The sequence below is a fragment of the Neopsephotus bourkii genome, unplaced genomic scaffold (genome assembly GCF_033783945.1).
Source record: "Neopsephotus bourkii isolate Nb327-2 ecotype Australia unplaced genomic scaffold, CSIRO-AGI_Nbou_v1 NB_272, whole genome shotgun sequence".
NCBI lineage: Eukaryota > Metazoa > Chordata > Aves > Psittaciformes > Psittacidae > Neopsephotus > Neopsephotus bourkii.
The window spans coordinates 11,741,147-11,759,209 of NW_026900781.1; the positions used below are offsets into that span (position 1 = coordinate 11,741,147).

At 37.0% G+C, this 18,063-nt stretch overlaps 1 protein-coding gene across 4 annotated transcripts in view; it reads right to left on the reverse strand.

Moving 5' to 3' along the window:
- The window catches only part of EXOC2 (exocyst complex component 2), a 127,426-nt gene that overhangs the window by 39,391 nt on the left and 69,972 nt on the right, over positions 1-18,063 (reverse strand). For all 4 annotated transcript variants that reach the window (XM_061346617.1, XM_061346618.1, XM_061346615.1 and 1 more), the window contains 8 exons: positions 15,827-15,895; positions 15,416-15,573; positions 12,560-12,681; positions 9,084-9,145; positions 6,358-6,438; positions 5,520-5,579; positions 4,638-4,699; positions 3,651-3,717 (listed from right to left, as the gene is read on the reverse strand). In XM_061346617.1, the coding sequence (XP_061202601.1) occupies positions 3,651-3,717; positions 4,638-4,699; positions 5,520-5,579; positions 6,358-6,438; positions 9,084-9,145; positions 12,560-12,681; positions 15,416-15,573; positions 15,827-15,895 (681 nt within the window). The remainder of the gene's footprint in view (positions 1-3,650; positions 3,718-4,637; positions 4,700-5,519; positions 5,580-6,357; positions 6,439-9,083; positions 9,146-12,559; positions 12,682-15,415; positions 15,574-15,826; positions 15,896-18,063) is intronic.

The window sequence follows — 18,063 nt, forward strand, 5'->3', positions numbered from 1 at the left end:
CAGCATGACCAACACTGTAAATGTATAGTATTTTGACTTTCTGCATGTGACAAAAATACTGATAAATGAAGTGGAGTTTAAAAATATTTATGTCAATAAACCACCAAGAACTGAGTGAATTATCAGATATGATGACTGAATGTATGCTTTTCTTATAGGATCTGGAGCATTCACTGGAATAGCTGTGACTAATACAGAACTGTGGTTAAGATGTCGTTACAAAAACTAGGTTTGGACAGCTTTCCAGGAAGCTGTTTCTGGCTTTTACTTTGTTTCAAGAAACAGGCTAAGAATTATGACCATTATAAAATTAACTGAAGATCAGGGTGGTAAAATACTGGCACAGGTTGCCCACAGAAATGGTAGATGCCCCATCACTGGAGACATTCAAGGCCAGGCTGGATGTGGTTCAACTTGATCTAGATAAAGATGTCCCTGCTTATTGCAGGGAGATTGGAACTAGATGACCTTTGAACATTCTTTCTAACCCAAACTATTCTATGATTCTGTGATCTTCACTTTCACATGAAGTTGGCTAAAACCAGGGAAGGAGAACAGCTACTGACCAAATACAGTCACCTGTTCTAAAATACTAGAAAATTCAGAAGTATATAATATAATTTCAGCAATTAATTTGAAAATTTCTTTTTCTTTTCTTTTCCTTTTTTTTTTCTTTTCTTTTTTTTTTTAATACAAGAAGGTCAAACACATTCTGGATTTGAGATACCACAATGGCATTTCCGTGACCTTGATGCAACAAGGTGTAGTTTCCAAAGAAACAAGGAACCAAAGAAGCCAGAACTAGTATTTAAGTAATTTGGTCTACCCTCTTCCGCTCTCTTCTTCTCCAAATGGCAAAACATTTTTCTACCTCAGACAGCAGTTCAAAATCAAAACCAGCAAATATTTTGAAAACAAAATTATTTGGCAATGCAGTCACCATAAGAATGCAGATCTGATTAAAAATGGTTTTCAGACCCAGAGGAACTCCTGACAGTTTTGTATTTCAGCAATATGATAACTAGTACTGAGATACACAGCTGACTACTACTTCAAGTTATAATCAGCTGGTATATAGGCTACTGAAAAAAAGAGAATTTTAAAAATACAATGATAGATTTTACTTTGATCACTCACTTTCTCTGTTCTCATTACTCAATCAGGAAAGAGAAGATAAAGAGTTCTGTGATTGACAGGAAAAAATTAATATGAACCTTATCTAGGTGTTCCTGCTCCGGCAGGGGGATTGGACTAGATGATCTTTTGAGGTCCCTTCCAATCTCTAACATACTGTGATACTGTGATACTATGGAAGTCAAACTTGTCTGAAACCGTTACTATCTTTCTTCTTATCTAAACCTTCATACCTATGACACGCATGAGGAAACCACAGCCACAAAAAGGGTAGTTTATCAGCAATTAATATCAAAATTGATGTGTTTCGAGAATAAAATTCTTTAAAGAACTAATTATTATAGTCTGCAATTCAGAAACTTGCTGTGATTTGGCAATCTGATTAATTATTGTAGCAGGAATGCTTATTGCTCTCGTAAACAAGCAAAGCTGGGCTTCTGAGAACATCTAAACTTGTACTAAGGAATATTAATTTCACAAGAGGCTCTCACTAGGTTTCTTTCATGGAATAGCTACATTTTTTCATTAGCTACCAGAATAGAAGAAAGTACATTCACCAAGCCAAAGTGTCAGGAAAAAAAAACCCTTTTCTTTTTTTCCCAATTTTCCAAAAAGCAAAACCAAATCCAAATAAGTCAAATAAATAATTACTCAGTAATGTTTATTTGGGGGGGGGGGGGAAATACAGTACTGAATATCTCTATTTTTATAGGCTTTAAAAATCACCTAATAATTAGACCAGTTCTTATAACAAGGTGATAAATCAAAAGTTACATCTTCAGCTGTCTTAACACTATTGCTATTTTCACTGATTTCAATGATGCCATTTCAGTTTGAGGAAGATGTGGTTTTAAAAAATACTTTCATTAGTTACCTTGAGATGGTAAACTAAGATACCATAAACAAACAGGAAAATAACAGAATAGTTAGTGTTGGAAAGGACCTTAAGATCATCTAGTTCCAACCCCCCTACCACAGGCAGGGACACCTCGCTCTAAACCATGTCACACAAGGCTCTGTCCAACCTGGCTTTGAACACTGCCAGGGATGGAGCATTCACCACTTCCCTGGGCAACCAATTCTAGTGCCTCATCAGCCTCACAGTAAATAATTTCTTCCTTATATCCAATCTAAACTTCCCCTGTTCAAGTTTTAACCCATTACCCCTTGTCCTATCGCTACAGTCCCTAATGAATAGTTCATCCCCAGCATCCCTATAGCACCTCTTCAGATACTGGAAGGCTGCTATGAGATCTCCATACAGACTTCTCCAGGCTGAACAGCCCCAACTTTCTCAGCCTATCTTCATATGGGAGGTGCTCCAGTCCCCTGACCGTCCTCGTGGCCCTCCTCTGGACTTGTTCCAACAGATCCATGTCCTTTTTATGTTGAGGACATCAGAACTGCACACAATACTCCAAGGAGGTCTCACGAGAGCAGAGTAGAGGGGCAGGATCACCTCCTTCGACCTGCTGGTCACACTCCTTTTGATGCAGCCGAGGATGCGGTTGGCTTTCTGGGCTGCGAGCGCACACTGAAGCCGGCTCATGTTCATTTTCTTATCAACTAGCACCTGCAAATCCTTCTCCACAGGGCTGCTTTGAATCTCGTCTTTGCCCAACCTGTAGCTGTGTCTGGGATTGCTCTGACCCAGGTGCAGGACCTTGCACTTGGCATGGTTAAACTTCATGAGGTTGGCATCAGCCCACCTCACAAGCATGTCAAGGTCCCTCTGGATGGCATTCCTTCCCTCCAGCGTATCAACCAAACCACACAGCTTGGTGTCATCGGCAAACTTGCTGAGGGTGCACTCAATCCCACTGTCCATGTCAGTGACGAAGATGTTAAACAAGACCAGCCCCAACACCGATCCCTAAGGGACACCACTCGTTACTGGTCTCCAGCTGGACACCGAGCTGTTGTCCACAATTCTTTGTGTGTGGCCATTCAGCCAGTTCTTTATCCACTGAGTGGTCCATTCATCAAATTGATGTCTCTCCAACTTAGAGACAAGGAAGTCATGTGGGACAGTGTCGAACGCTCTGCACAAGTCCAGGTAGATGACATCAACTGCTTTACCGCTGTCCATCAGTTCTGTAGCCCCATCACAGAAGGCCACCAAATTTGTCAGGCAGGATTTCCCCTTGGTGAAGCCATGCTGGCTGTCACCAAGCACCTTGTTGTTTTTCATGTGCCTTAGCATGCCTTCCAGGAGAATCTGCTCCAGGATTTTGCCAGGCATGGAGATGAGACTGAGTGGTCTGTAGTTCTCTGGGTCAGACATTTTCCCCTTCTTGAAAATGGGGGTTATATTTCCCTTTTCCAGTCATAGTACCTTATATCCTATTTTCTTATGCTTATGGACATACGTAACTAGTAAATGCCTCTAGAATACAAAATTGCTCTCTAAAAAAGAAAAATATAACTCTGAAACAATACAGTAAAAGGACCCATTCTTCTAACTTTGAGAAATATTAATTTTCACATCAGCTTTTAAAAACATAAGCCAAACTTACTGAAGAAAGACTGGAGTCTTCATGAATGCTTCCAAACAAATCTGGAGATGAAACATCAACTGAAAGACTAAGAATATTATTAAAAAGTGAGTATTATAGTGCTTTTAATTATCTGATACATGGTGGATTCAAATGAACAATTGGAACAGAAGATCAGAATATTGTTTCAAGCTCCTTTACATTAGACAGTAAAGCAGCCATGTTGCTCAGTTTGTCCAAGATGTCCACAAAGTCTACAGGAACTCTGGGGACAGAAAGTACTATTTCAGCTACAGACCTTTCCTTCTTAAAGCATTTTAATTTTCTCTGGTTTGCCATAGATTCCATTTTGGTTTTACATCTATCCAGCCAACAGCTATCCAAATATCAGAGGAAAAAAAGAAAGGGAAAAAAAAAAGTGGCATTAGGAACACAGTTGATTTGCCTCTTTCTAACGCATATTGTGTATTTGCCAAGTCTCTGGCTCTTCACAAAGAAATGATTAGTGCTCTCAGAAACTCAGGCTATTCTGACTTATTTTGCTCTCTAATATAAGTGGCTCATGAGCAATTATTGAACAAAAAAAACTTTTAAGAATTTAGCAGAAATACCAGTAGAACTAGTCAGAGTAAAAGGGAAGAAAAGAAAGGCAGGGGTGGCTTTTTCTCCATGACTAGACATTACTTAGTGACAAGGACAACTCATTCCATGTAAGGGCACGCCAAAAACAACACACGTGCTTCTACAGCACACAACTCTTGTCATTGAATAAAATGGTATAAGTAATACCATATTCCTTACTGTGCACAATATTTATTACATGATGTCACTCAACTGGTCTGCATAAAAAGTATCTGCTCTTATTTCTCAGCATCACTAACCAGAGGCAAAAGTACTCACAAGAAGTATGAAATACCACAGGGGATAAAACACCACCACTACTGAAATTTGAGACTTGCACCTGCGTTTGTCGGAGTATTACACATAGGTCCTATTTATTTTACTTACTGTGCTGTATCTATGTCACCATCAGGTTTGGTGCTCAGCTGTTCCAAGCAGTCTATAAAGACCTAGGAAACAATAAAGCAAGATGTACATTTTCTGCTAGAAAAAAAAATTAAAATAAATCTTAAATTCACTTTTATAACAGTCAATAGAAGCAGAAAACCATCATCGTCTTTCTTTGTCTTAAACCCAACATAAATACAGTAACATTTTACTTATACCTTTTGAATGCATATTTTCAATTTTATATCCATCACAATTTACTTGTAAAAAACCCACATGAGTTTTTAATCTTGTCAAGTGATATTCATCATGCATGTCTAAAATTATGCAGTGATAATCTGCTGATTTGAAAAGGCATTGTTAATAGTTTTCAAGTGCTCAATCTGAACAGTTGCTCCCAAGCAAACATCACAGAAGTATCACTAAAATCCATTTTTTGCTTTGGCTCATGATTTCTTATTTAAGAAGACCATAAAAATAGTTCAAATGTATTTAAAAAAAAAGGATCAAATTTTACTACAAAGAATATTGGCTTCCAATACAAAAATTGAAAGCTAGCTCTTCAGCTAATGAAAATCTGTATTGCTCCTTTTTACTGCAGTATATTAATAACAGCCTGCAAGTGTATTTCAATTGTTGGAAAAACCTTGATCAGTTACGATCAGTAAAATACTTGAATATGTCACCCTCTGACGATTTAATATCATCAGATTCAGCTAGTAATCTCTACATACATTTAAGACAAATATTTCTCAGTTTTCCAGAGTGTATCAGAGTAATAACACAGTCATCAACTTAAGGTACCTTTTGGGAGGTGGGCAGGGTACAAAGCGCACATTTTTGTTGATCACCAAGTTTCATACTTAGAACTGTTTGAGTTACCTGCATGATCCCAATGCTCAGCTGGCACACATCCTCCTGTGTTTTCTGCTGCTGGAAAACCTGAAGATGCAAGCATAGTATTTCAGCAGAATAGCTTCTTGTGGGCTTATTCTCAAGAAAAGCCTGAGTAGACTATCCCTAAAGAGATGACACAACTGTAGGAATGGATGCTGGGAAACAACTCAAAGATCTTTGTTTTTTCAAGGATCTTTGCACCTTAACAAGAAAGATTCCTCAGGCACTGTAGATTCTTGTGAATAATGTTCACTGAGATACCAGACAAACCAACTGTAAAAATAAAGGAGGAGAAACAATACCCACAAAGGAGCCCAAGGGATTTTGGAAAAGTATTAAACTTCCTTAGATCACTGAAACCTGAAAGAAAACACTGGTATCACAATCAACTGGGGTCTCAAGGTATTAAGTGGTGGGAACGATGAGGACTGCTGATTTAGAAGTGAAAAACTGAATTTAAGTTCTGCAAGTAATTTGGATGCAACACTGAATGAGGAGTAACTCCTTGGAATGGCACTTTTTTTTTTCCTCATGTAAATAAAGTCACATCTTCTGCTATTTGAAAGTTACATTAGTAGCTTTCTTTTTTTAAAAGAACAGCTTTAAAGGTTTAAATATAGGTTCAATCTTCCCCCTACATACACAATTACCCCTAGCAAAGGAAATAAACAGAATTCTAAAAGCTAGCAGCAGTGAAAAGGGTGTTCATGATTAAAGAGGAGGGAATTTATACCCCTGTATCATTCTCTGAAAGTTCTTGTTCTGAAACCCAATAGTAATTAGCATAAAAAGAACAAAAATAAATGCATAAATCAAAACTTACGCTGGCCTCTCCAGGTTTGCAGTCTAGCACGGTTTTAAGAGATTGCAAGGAATGTATAATGCACTGTTCAAACTGGGCTGGCTGAAAGGCAAAAGATCTTTTAACTTTCGCATGTCAAACGTATACTACAGAAAATTATAGAAACTTCCATGCCATATGGTAAGCTCTTTATTTCCAAATTATCCTAAATAAGGTAGGGGGTGGAGAGAATAAAAAAAACTCAACCAAAAAAAAAACCACAACCAACTAAAAAACCACAAAACAAACCCACAATTCATATATTACCAGAGGGCCTTTTTGTAGTGATGTCCTTTTGTACTTAAGCTTGCTAGAGAATTATTACCATAAGCCAATGCACATTTTCTTACCTGAACAAGACACTTCTGCATCAAACAGCCTTCTCTGAAAGGGTCGTGAAAGATTTTTATAGCTTGCTCATGGTAGCATAGATTGACAACTACATTATAGATGCCTGTGACACTCTCCTCCTTCCCCTCTCTAGATCTAAGTTGGAATAGAATTTCACCTGCGGTCCCTGGTATTTCTGTATTTTATTCCAGCAAAATGTTTCTAAGAAAACCAGACTGAAATTGCTTTCACGTGGAAGAAAAACACCCACTGGATTGGGGGGCACTTTTTTAACCTTCAGGTTTCCAAACATGAAATACCAATGTCTTGATGCATGGATCAATTTCACTTTGAAACTGTAAACAAGTTCACAGCATAAGTCATCAGGCAGTTTTTCCTTGTCTTTCCCTCTTCCCTGGTAAGTCACACTTCTTTTTTTTTTAGATGAGGCTGCCTGCTGGTATTAGGCAGGAAGCAATCATGGCAGGGCAGTGTGTAGCAGAGAGGTGTCACTGTTGTAGAAAAGAGGGCCATCAGCCTATTGGATTTGCATCAAGGAGGTGGACAAATGAGTTTCTAAGCCATGTAAACCCAGTTTTCATCCAGCAGATAGTTTATGGAAATGTCACCAACTTTAGGCTTAGGAGCAACTTTTATTTCTGTAACTGCTGAGGTGGAGGTGGCCTGTTAAAGTGATACCTGCATGACAACCTGAAACTCATGAAAAAAGCCACCAAGACAATCTGTAATGATTATTTCGGGACCCGCTTAAAAGGAAAAGACTAGCAGTAATCCTCTTGGGTTTTGTTTCCACAGAATAAAACTTCACAGCTCAGGGGAAGAAAGGTGTTCAGATATTTTATTCTTTGGATATTATGAAACCAAGGAAAACTGGTTCTGTGTCTTACTGTACCTTTTACCTGAAATATAAATGCTAAAGGGGTTAGCAACCAGTATTTCCTGCAAACATAAAATCAAGTTTCTATATTAAGCCTAAAACATTCCCAAAGAGATGGTGTGGCCCTTCTTTGTACTGGTTAACTTTTGCCACAGTTTTTGCTATAATATTACCACAATGAACTCTGTTCAGTAGATAAATAACTCTGTTACGATAAAACAATCAACTGCTACCACGAAAATTTAGCATGCCTCACCCTTGGCCTCAAAGGTAACTAGGGAAGTGCTGTACGCATGGGATTAGTGGGCAATTCCTAAATACAAAAGAGACCTAAGTATTTTTTAAACAAAGATGGGTTAGGATACAGCAAAACCATAAAGAAATAAAGTGAAAACCAGAAAAGTTAAGGGACTTGCTCAAGTCAGTGGCAACTGAAACCAAGACCAGAAGCTGCATATCTGGTTATAGTACTACAATTGCCCAATAACACTCCTTTCTACAATGTGTATATTGTGATTGCTTAATGCCCTCCTACTGAGCTTCAAACGTATTTATAGAAGCAAGTAAGAAAAACCAAGAAACTCTGTGGAGCATTCTCTTAGATAATACACACAGAGCAACTCTTCCTCCCACAGGCCCTTTCTGCTTTCACGGATTGTTTTTAAGTCACACCTACAACATGCTTGCTGTGTTTTAGGCATTACTCATTACTGTTTATTTCCAGAAAACATCTCACTAATTTATCTGAATCTGGTTTCAAGTCATTTGTTGTTTGTGTGTAGGCAATCTCCTAAATTAGTTGTTTTTCAGTTCAATTTCTCATTATAACATATAACTGACCTATTTATTTAGCTACCGACCAATTCCATGGTAGTGTGCTTACTAAATTTTGAAGCATTTTGATGTGAACTGAACTTCTTGTGACCTCAAAAATAATTTTTTACTTCAGTAAACCATCCCTAAAATAAGATGCTTAACAATGAAAGCTATTATTGTACATCTCAGCAAAATCATGCCAGATGTCATCGATAATTATACTGATACATTTAACCCTACATAAGGCAGAAAGTCATGCTACATATCTTGATGTCTAATTGTTAAATTTTGTTTCTCAATGTACAGCACAAATCTACAAAGCTTTTATTTCTGCTTTTGCAGGTGCAAACCAGGAAAAAATATTGCTGACTAATAAGCAGCATAAAGTTAGTTCAGGTAAAATAGTTTAAGAAGTAGAAACAAAAATTTTTGAAAAGCTCAGGAAAAAATATTTGGCAATGGGATCTGTTAAGAGTGCTGTAAACAAGTAACCAAACAAACCATTTTGTATTGTTTATCTTCCTACATTTTCATATAAAAAAAAAAAAATCACTACAGATATCAGTATATACACATATAGGCAAAGTAAAAAATACTTTAGGTCTTGGAGAATATAGAAACCAGTTTCAAAGAAAGTGTCTACAACAGACACAAGAATACCTACCAATGATGTCAAACCCTCGTTGTCAACAACCCAGTCTTCCTTTTCAGCTAACCTCTTTATATCTGCAAGACAGAGCAAAAGGGTGAAAGGAGTGGGGAGAGGAAGATGGTATTTATTTTCATAATCAAAAACTCCTTGAACTTGAAAAGATAAACCACAGACATTGGGACTGCAATGACTAGGCATACAAGCAAAAAAGCACTAAAAGCTTCAAAGCATTCAGCATTCTCAAATGACTAAGAATGGTACACTGCTGACACCACAGAGAAGCGTATCTATGATACATGGCGAGACCTGCATGAAGTATCTCTTTTACTGGAAAGCTGAAAATTAAAGGAATTTTGTGAAGGTTCTGGGCTTTTTTCTTATTTTTGAAATTTTTTAATCACAACAAAATACTGCATTTAGCAACCCAAGTCTCTAGTCTATTATGTTCCAGCTCTTAATTAAAAATGAAAGAACAACTGGCTAGCAAAGACAGAACAGACAACACCTAATTCATATGTAATTATTATAAAAGAGGCAAAGGGTACCCATTAGGGGTCAAGGCACCCACAGTGCTAGACTTTCTTCAAAAATGCATGAAGGCGTATGTAAGAAGTTCGCTTTTCATTACCCAGAAGGTGCCAACTTCTATAGGCTTACTGAAACTAACAGAAGCTAAGTCAGGACGTGAATCTAAAACTCCTGTATTGTAAACGAAATTCCTCTACGGACACATGCATTCTGCATCATTGCTTTCTGGGGGGCCTTACTCAACTTTAAACAGAACAAAACAAGTAACTACATGCAGTTTGTGGGGGCTTTGAAATAGAGTTTTTCATACACAAGTTGCTAATCAGAACTGTCCGTATCTCATGCAACTCCCTTTAAATAAGCAAAAAATTTCGGTGAATTACTATCTCTCCCCAAAATCCAAGAAAAAAGGATAACTAATGCATGCTGAAGGATATTTTCATTATCTTGGTGCTTTAATTACCTAAATTAAGAAGCTTAGTTATGGTGTCATACCCTGCAATTCTACATCTCATGGAAGTATAGGCTTTGTGAGGATAAAAAGTATTAAGGATTGTGCAGAATGACAACTATGTTCATTTCCTTATTTAGTAAACCTCTTCAAGCAATATGCTTGTGAGGCTTTAGATTTCACTGGTCAGCCTTTACATGTTTCAGTGGCTGCTCACTTTTGCATTCAGTTCTGCATTGATACAAATACAAAAGAAATCATTTTCTTTCTCGTATTTCACTGCTCATCAAATTCCAGTCAAAAATATTAATGTAAAACTCATCTAGTCTGGCACTCACGTAATTTGCCTTTTGTGACCTTTATGACCACTTATCACATATGAGAGGGAAAGAACACAGGCTGCTTCTCAGGGCTACTGTGAGTATATGCATTTATCATAAGACAAGAAGAAAACCCTGTGTGTGGGCAGATTTGTCCTATTTAAATAGTTATAGAGTGCTCTATTAAAAAAATTCAACTGATCTGAATGCCTTTACCAACTTACAACATGCAAAAAGAGATGAGACCAAACTTTGATTTGATCTGTCTATGCAGTTCATATTTCAGAGAGATTATGGAAGTGAGATTCAAGTCCTAGAGGAACATTTTTGACTTATATATTACAGATATATAAAAGCATCTCAGATGTAATTATATCTCCATGAGAATATTCATTAACTGTTCTTTCACTGGTTCTCTAAAAATAACAGTTTATCCAAGGGCCAAATTAACCTGGTTCTGTGCAGAAAAACTGTATGCAACTGTGTTTTAGGTGGTACAGCACAAAAGCAAAAAAAAGGGTCCCATAGGTAAGGCACACAGTACAACAATATGGAATACAAGTCACCATTCAGGCAGGAGTATTTTCTCTTCTCCTGTTTGATGCTAAAGCCAATAGATAGAATTTCTTCACTGATAGGGAATGGAAGTAGCAGTCAATGAAGGCTACTGCTACTGGCTAGATGAAAGACACCCTACATAACATACCAGCATCTTAAGGGATCTGACCTCTTTTGATTCAAGACACAAAAATATGAATAAAGATACTCAGAACAAATAGAGAATAATCCATACACAGACTGGTAAATATGCTTTAATAAAAAAGGTACAGACTACCACAAGAGTTTTCCTCCACATAATATATGTGGCTGGCAATCAGGATGTAAGAAGCGGGAATTCTGAATCTGAACAAAGAACTGGGTTACTGTTGTGATGCAACAAGAAGGCAAAGCTAGTATGACAGCAGAGAGCTTCCTCATTAATCATGTATTGGAGTTCTCTGGACTGCACTAGAAAAGCTAGGTGGATAGCTTACAGATTTAAAAAGCTAAGGGCTGTCAGCAAAATGGTTTGGAGCTAGACACTTCCTTCCTTTGCAACAGTCAAGACATCCAAGGAATCACTCAGTTCTTAGACAGAGGACAGCCAGTCCTACATGACCATCCCCATGTTACAATTAAAAAACATCAAACTTTTTAACCTAACATTAAAAAAAAAAATTAAAATAGAGTTGATCTCAATTGTACTAAGTGAAGAAAAGCAAAAGAGACTTCCTCGTACTATATGTATCAATACTGTATCAATTAAACCCCAGAGGCCTTATGATTTGTGTTCACCGGAAGTTTAAAAATTTGCTTACTATAGCCACCAGCACTTAGCACACTTAAGGCTTCAGTAAAACACTTAGCTTCATGTCAGTCTACAAAATAATGATGAATCATATGTTAAAAATTAGAAAATAATTAAACTGCAAGACCAAAAAGATCCTGGGTTGTTTTGGTTTTTTCCCCCTTTAAATTAATTGAGTGTAATCAGTCTTTCGGAAAAACCATCAAGTGAATAGTAAAGCAATCTGTCCTCATTTTAAGTGAGGCATTTAGTTCTGGAAGATTTACTTCATTCACATTTAAGTTTCAGAGTTGAATACAAGATGGTAAGACGAATAACCTCTAATGCACACAGAGTCACGTTAGATTTAGAGAATGTGTCTGGATTGCAAGGCCAGTAACATTTATGGCAAAAGCTGTGTACACAACAGGAATCCTGGAGATCATGTTAGTAAAAGGCCTTGGACACAACTGAAATACTTCATAAAGAGCTGAGGATTTTTGTTTTCCTTGGCAGTGGGACATTGCTTATTTAATTCTTCACTTTATAGAAGAACTCAAAAAAGAAAATAAATTATACATCCAATATAGAAAAGCTGCATCATGAGATAAATCACTTGCACTGTAAAACTGTCTCAATGCAAAGGAAACAGATCTAAACTACTGTATTCATTACACAAAGGGAAGAAAAGACTCATAACATACATTTCTGTCAGAAAAGTGAAATACTTGAGTAACTTGTGAGATACTACAGAACTCGGAGGAGTCCACTGCCAACATGTTATCCTCCAGAACTTGATCTGGCCTATCAGAGACAAAAAAACCCAACAACAGTAAGTGATAAACCTGCAGCCTTCTATTACCTTCAGCTGTGTGTTGTAAGGTCACAATAACGCAACGTACGCGAAGGTCCAAAATAAGATCCTGGATGATCTGAAGCATATCATTGGGTATCTCAAGTGCAGTTAGAGACTCGTAACTAAGCCTGGAAAGCAAATAAAGTTAGACTGAAGTATAAATCCGCAGGGTTTTCAAGCTGATATGTGGGGTTTTTTTTGGGTGACTTTTTTAGACATTTTCTGTGTGTATGAATCTATGTCCTGTGTTCAGGAAATCCTAAGTCCACAACAGGGTTTCTGAGATACTGTTTATCTGCATTAGAACAGAAACAGCCATCAAGCTGTCATAAATGATGTGCATCTGATTGCCAAGAGTACATACATTAAAGGAGCCAAAATACAGCTACTACATTACGAACAGAGGAACCCATTTGCTGTATTGCTCCCAACTCCGACCAGGCACAAATCACTATAGCTGAGGATGGAAACATTAATTTCCATTTTTTGCTTTAGAAATAGCAAGTAACAGCATTTCAGCTTTTAACTATAACTGATTGCTGCAGTTGTGCTGAGACTTTAATTAGGGGCACAAAAGGAGGTTCTCTGCTTGTATCCAACTCCTGGAAATTTAAGCAAGGGCACTTCAAGCGCCATCATTGCTGTCTGCCCTACTGCTAGCACTGAGCAAAACACAGATTCTAGAAAATGTCAAAGAACAGGACTAAGAAGGCGCAAGCAAGTTTGAACAGTAAGAGGAACATTCCCAATTATCCATCTGTAGGCTCCAGTTCCTTACCCCTTGGGTGTAAACCTATCATTAACCAGACAGCTCTCTGCTCAGCGTAACTACTGAATTAGTAGATTACATAAATCTGCACTATATCAGCCATGTAAATACCCATCTGTGAGAAGTTTAAGTGACTTTAGGCTGCACAGAAGTCCTGTACATAGAGTTGATTCAATTTCTATGGGAGCATGTAGCTGTCACATACCTAAGATAATCTTTTTCCTAACATAACTCACCCTAACAAATATATAACTTTCTACCCTTACAATAAGGCAAAGGTCTTGCCAGTAACAGCTTCACTTTATCCTATAGGTCTAATTTATCCTGTGGAATGTATTCATATGGGGCAATGACAGAATAGGGTACAAGAGAAAGACTGTCCAACCACCCTACTTTAAGCTGCACAATACCTACAAACAAGCAGAAAAATTAAGATCACACATATGTGACTACAACTCCTTGATGTCTAGTTTTGTAAGTTTTAGCATTCTTAAATTTTTAAGCAGAAAACAGTAAATCATTTGTGAGATGACTGAAAAGAATAAAATTCTATCCTGTGCTTCATAATGACTCTTCATGTAAATGAAAAGTAAGACTTAAGCTGTTTCATAACTTTGCAACAAATGACACTTCATGAGAAGAGTTCACCTTTATTGCTGGTGTGAGTCACAGGAATTTATTAGATTGTCAGTGTAGGGCCTTGAAAACAAAAGTATATGCAGCACCTGTAAAAAGCTCTGACCCAGTCAGCACTGGTTGATACCCTACCATGGGTTGCCGAGTTCCTCTTCTTCAAACTGCCCCTTTTCTTCGCTACTGTCAACCACTTTAAAGTCTAGCTCACTTTATTAAAGTGCTAGCACAAGCATCAGTGAGAACATGAGGTGGGGAAAAGAGTGGGAGGGAGAGAGAATTTCCCCAGCTCTCAGTACAAATTTTCATTACCAGGGCAGTGACCAGAAAGTAAAAAACAGCCTTCATTTATCCTATAAACTCAGCCTGGATTATACCTTGGATAGCAGGACTGAAGCATAACCAACCTTCAGAGAACCTGTTAGTTAAATTTCCAAGCCAATATCACATATGTGCAAGTGTAAAATTCCAGAATTTTAGTGAAATATGAATGAAATTGGACTGCTTCTCATAAAAGGGCAACAGCGGTGCCAAAGCATGTTCCCTTGCTCATTTACACCTTTTCATCAAATGCCAAGTTAATTCTTAAACTGAAAGCTTTCCATAAAATTCAGCCAGAATAAGAAATTTCACATGGATTTCCCCCTCACCCCCCAACTGATTAAAATACAGATAATGTAACTGGCAACAGACTTCGGGGAAGTGCTAAGCAGACTTGACAACAGGCATGCATCACTGCTAGCTCCATCTGCAATATGAGTAGCTATACATGATTATACCAATTACTTCCTCTGTGCTTTGTTACCTACTTTGAAACTGCAGATAAAACGCACGGTATTATTTCCAGGTATTATTCAAGTTTCCAAACAATTATGGTAACCTCACATACTCCATAAGCAAATGGAAGCAAATTCTATATACTAAGAAGACATTTTGTAATTAATGATATGCACATTATTAAGTTTGTAAACAAACATAATTACAAGCAGAATGACATTATAAGCAGAAAGGAGTATCACCTTCCCAAAACACAGATGTAAAAGTAAATTGAGATTTAAGAATGATACTACAGTGAGAAGCATGCTATTTTCACCCACTTAGGCAAAGAGGGGAAAATGCATAGCAAATGAAGCAGGTAATTGCTTTCTACCCAGAAGAAACAAATCCCATTTTCTTCATAGAGTATCATTCATTCATTTGCACCACACAAATATTTCATTCAAACTTATTCATAAGATGCTATGGAAAAATAAGGAATCTATCAATACATAATAAGGCTACATCTTGAGACATTATTAATTATAATTGCACACAGAATCCTAAATCTGCTATAAGTAATATTTTTGTAATCCTATTTTCAAAAATGTTAACATTACTCAGATTAACACAATAAACAATTTGTCTTAAAGCACACATATTCTGGGAATAGCATCATTTTGTAGGTCCACAGATCCATTTACCTTACTGTCTGGATAACATGTGTCAGCCACTGGCCAGAAAGCTCAGATTTCATCTCCCAGCCACCATACTGTCTTGATTCTCCTTCTCTGAGGCTGAATGGAAGCAAAGCTCCACGGATAAGTTTTACCAGAGAGTACATCACTTCCTGAATCATTTTCTGCATTAGAAGAAAGAAAAATCCAGCAAAAAATCTTTGCCAAGGTACTTAAGCAGCCATGTACTTACTATACACAATAGCTTGGAATGTATGATTTACAGATGACTCCACACCCTAGACAGTAGATGAGAAGAAGGTGTAAGGACACAGATGATTTAAGAAATCTGATTTTCAAGGTGGTGACATGAAGGTATCTTGCTATGAAGGGCAGCTAAAAGAAAGAAAGGCTCCCCTCTCCCTCCTCATAACTTACCTTGAAATCATTTTGTCTTTGCCTTGCGTTTTTCTTTGATCTTTCCATTTGGCCAGATTTTTCAGCAGTCTTGTGAAAATAAGAAAATTGAAAAGTGTAAGCATCTCATAACTGTTAAAATAATTCTGAAAAAGGGGGTGTCTAAGTGAAGAAGTGAAAACTGATGAGTTTACGATGCAATTATAAAAAATAACTCATGGCATCTCAATAAGCAAAGTTAGTATATCTCTCAAACTCTACCTACTGTAGGCCAGTGTGCTAACGTTTAATTCTGAGGGACAATGTGTATTTGAAACAAAGAGACAAGCATAAGAGTTGCTCAAGAAATATGAGCTTCATGATTTCTCACTGCAGTATTGATGACAGCCAAAACATACATAGTCCAAATCTGCATCATATGAAGCTTATATGAAGAAACTATTTTCTCATCAGCCTGGAAGCTGCTCAGAGAAGGACACTGATGTGAAATGGGAAACACTTCTTGGAATGAGGGAAGTTCAAAATTGTAACATGTGAGGATGAAGGTTAAGGGTTTTTTTGCCTTTTTTTTTTTTTAGGAACAGCATATTGTTGACAATGTTCTTTAAATAACTAACTGTAAAAGAGACTCTGCAAAATAATCAGCATCTTTGTGGACTGTTCACTTCCTTGGAAACAGAGGAACATGAGTATGCTTTGCACGAGACAGTTACAGTTAAAGAAAAACATGGTTTGACTAACAGTCTTCCTGTTTGTAGTTCTAGCCTTCTGCGGAGTCTACTGAGAAAGCTAAATTAAACTGAAAAAGTTATTTCAGATTCTGGGTTAAGTGCAGCCAGACTTTTATAGTTCGAAAAATCTCCTATTTTATGTTTGTACAGCAACATCTACTGGACAAGAAGTGCAATAACATGACGAGAGTGTTTAAGAGAATCGGTTTACTTGTAAATGGTTAACTGAAAACACTGTCTTTTTCAAATTCCATATTTAGCTAAAGCATTACAGATTTTCAAGTTAAAAAATAATTTGAAGTAAGAAAAAAATCAGAGAAAAATAAAACTGCTTAACGGTTTTGGAAAATACATAGCTATGAAACTCTTACACTTTAAGCTCTGAATTATAAAATTTGAGACAAGGAAAACACTGGAGTCATTGCTGCTTGGAATGCGCACTTCTTTCTTCTACTGCCTTAAAAAGGAATTAAGCTTTTTTCTCTAAACCTCACCCAGCAACTTACAATTGACACTGTTTTACAGCTGGATTAAAGAACAAAAAATTCACAGACCTTTGATTTTATTTTTTTTTTTCCCCCTCAGTGGTTTTGCTGAAGACCAATCTTAAACCTTTCCTGCACAGACAGACCAAAACTACATTGTGGTAAGACCAACGGTTACTACTCACATATATGTGACTTCACCTAGAGTGATTCAAAGAACTCAACTTTTTAAACTGCTGAAAATACCATGTAAATCTTTAACTGATAGTATCTTACGATATATTGCTAACCTTTCAGAACTCAAAAAACCCACATGTCCCAAACCCCCCAAAACCTAAAAACTGAAAAAAATAAAAATTCACACGAGCTGAAATTCTTTCCTTATTTTTAAAATGTCTTAATGCCTTGTCTTCAATAAGCTAACTGAAATGACACTCTAAACCACTTTAACAGGACTAGTCCTAAAAAACTGTTGCAATCACCTTGCTACCTGAATGACAATAAATAGCAAGCAACATGGGAGAGGAAATTTATTCATGGACAATTACAGTCTGCAACATATAAACCCTGAGTCTTGAATGCAACATACTGATACTCTAAGGTGTTCTAGAAGTCTTCTAACTAATGATATCCCCTTCCTTCCACTTGACCTGGGTTGACTATTTTCCCAAATACACAGAAACAATGTTTTGTTCCGACATGACAAGATCATTGCATTTTCCATTTGCAGTCATTTTCATGAGCAAAATTTCTCAACCTTGTTTACAGTTCAAATCTCAGTTTCTCTAGAAATTGCTTTCTTTTTCATTGTACTCAGGGAAAAAGAAAAATCACAATAACTTAACAGGTGAATTTGCAAAATCTACTTTCCAGATACAAAGGCTGTCATTTCCCTTATGAAATTAATTATTTTTGTGAAAGTCAACAGTACTAAGGTTTATTCTTGATTCTACTTCCTTCACTGAATGTTATGAGTAAGTGCCTTATCTCTCTTGATTTTATCACGTAAGATAAGGATCACAAATAGAATCCATTTCACTGG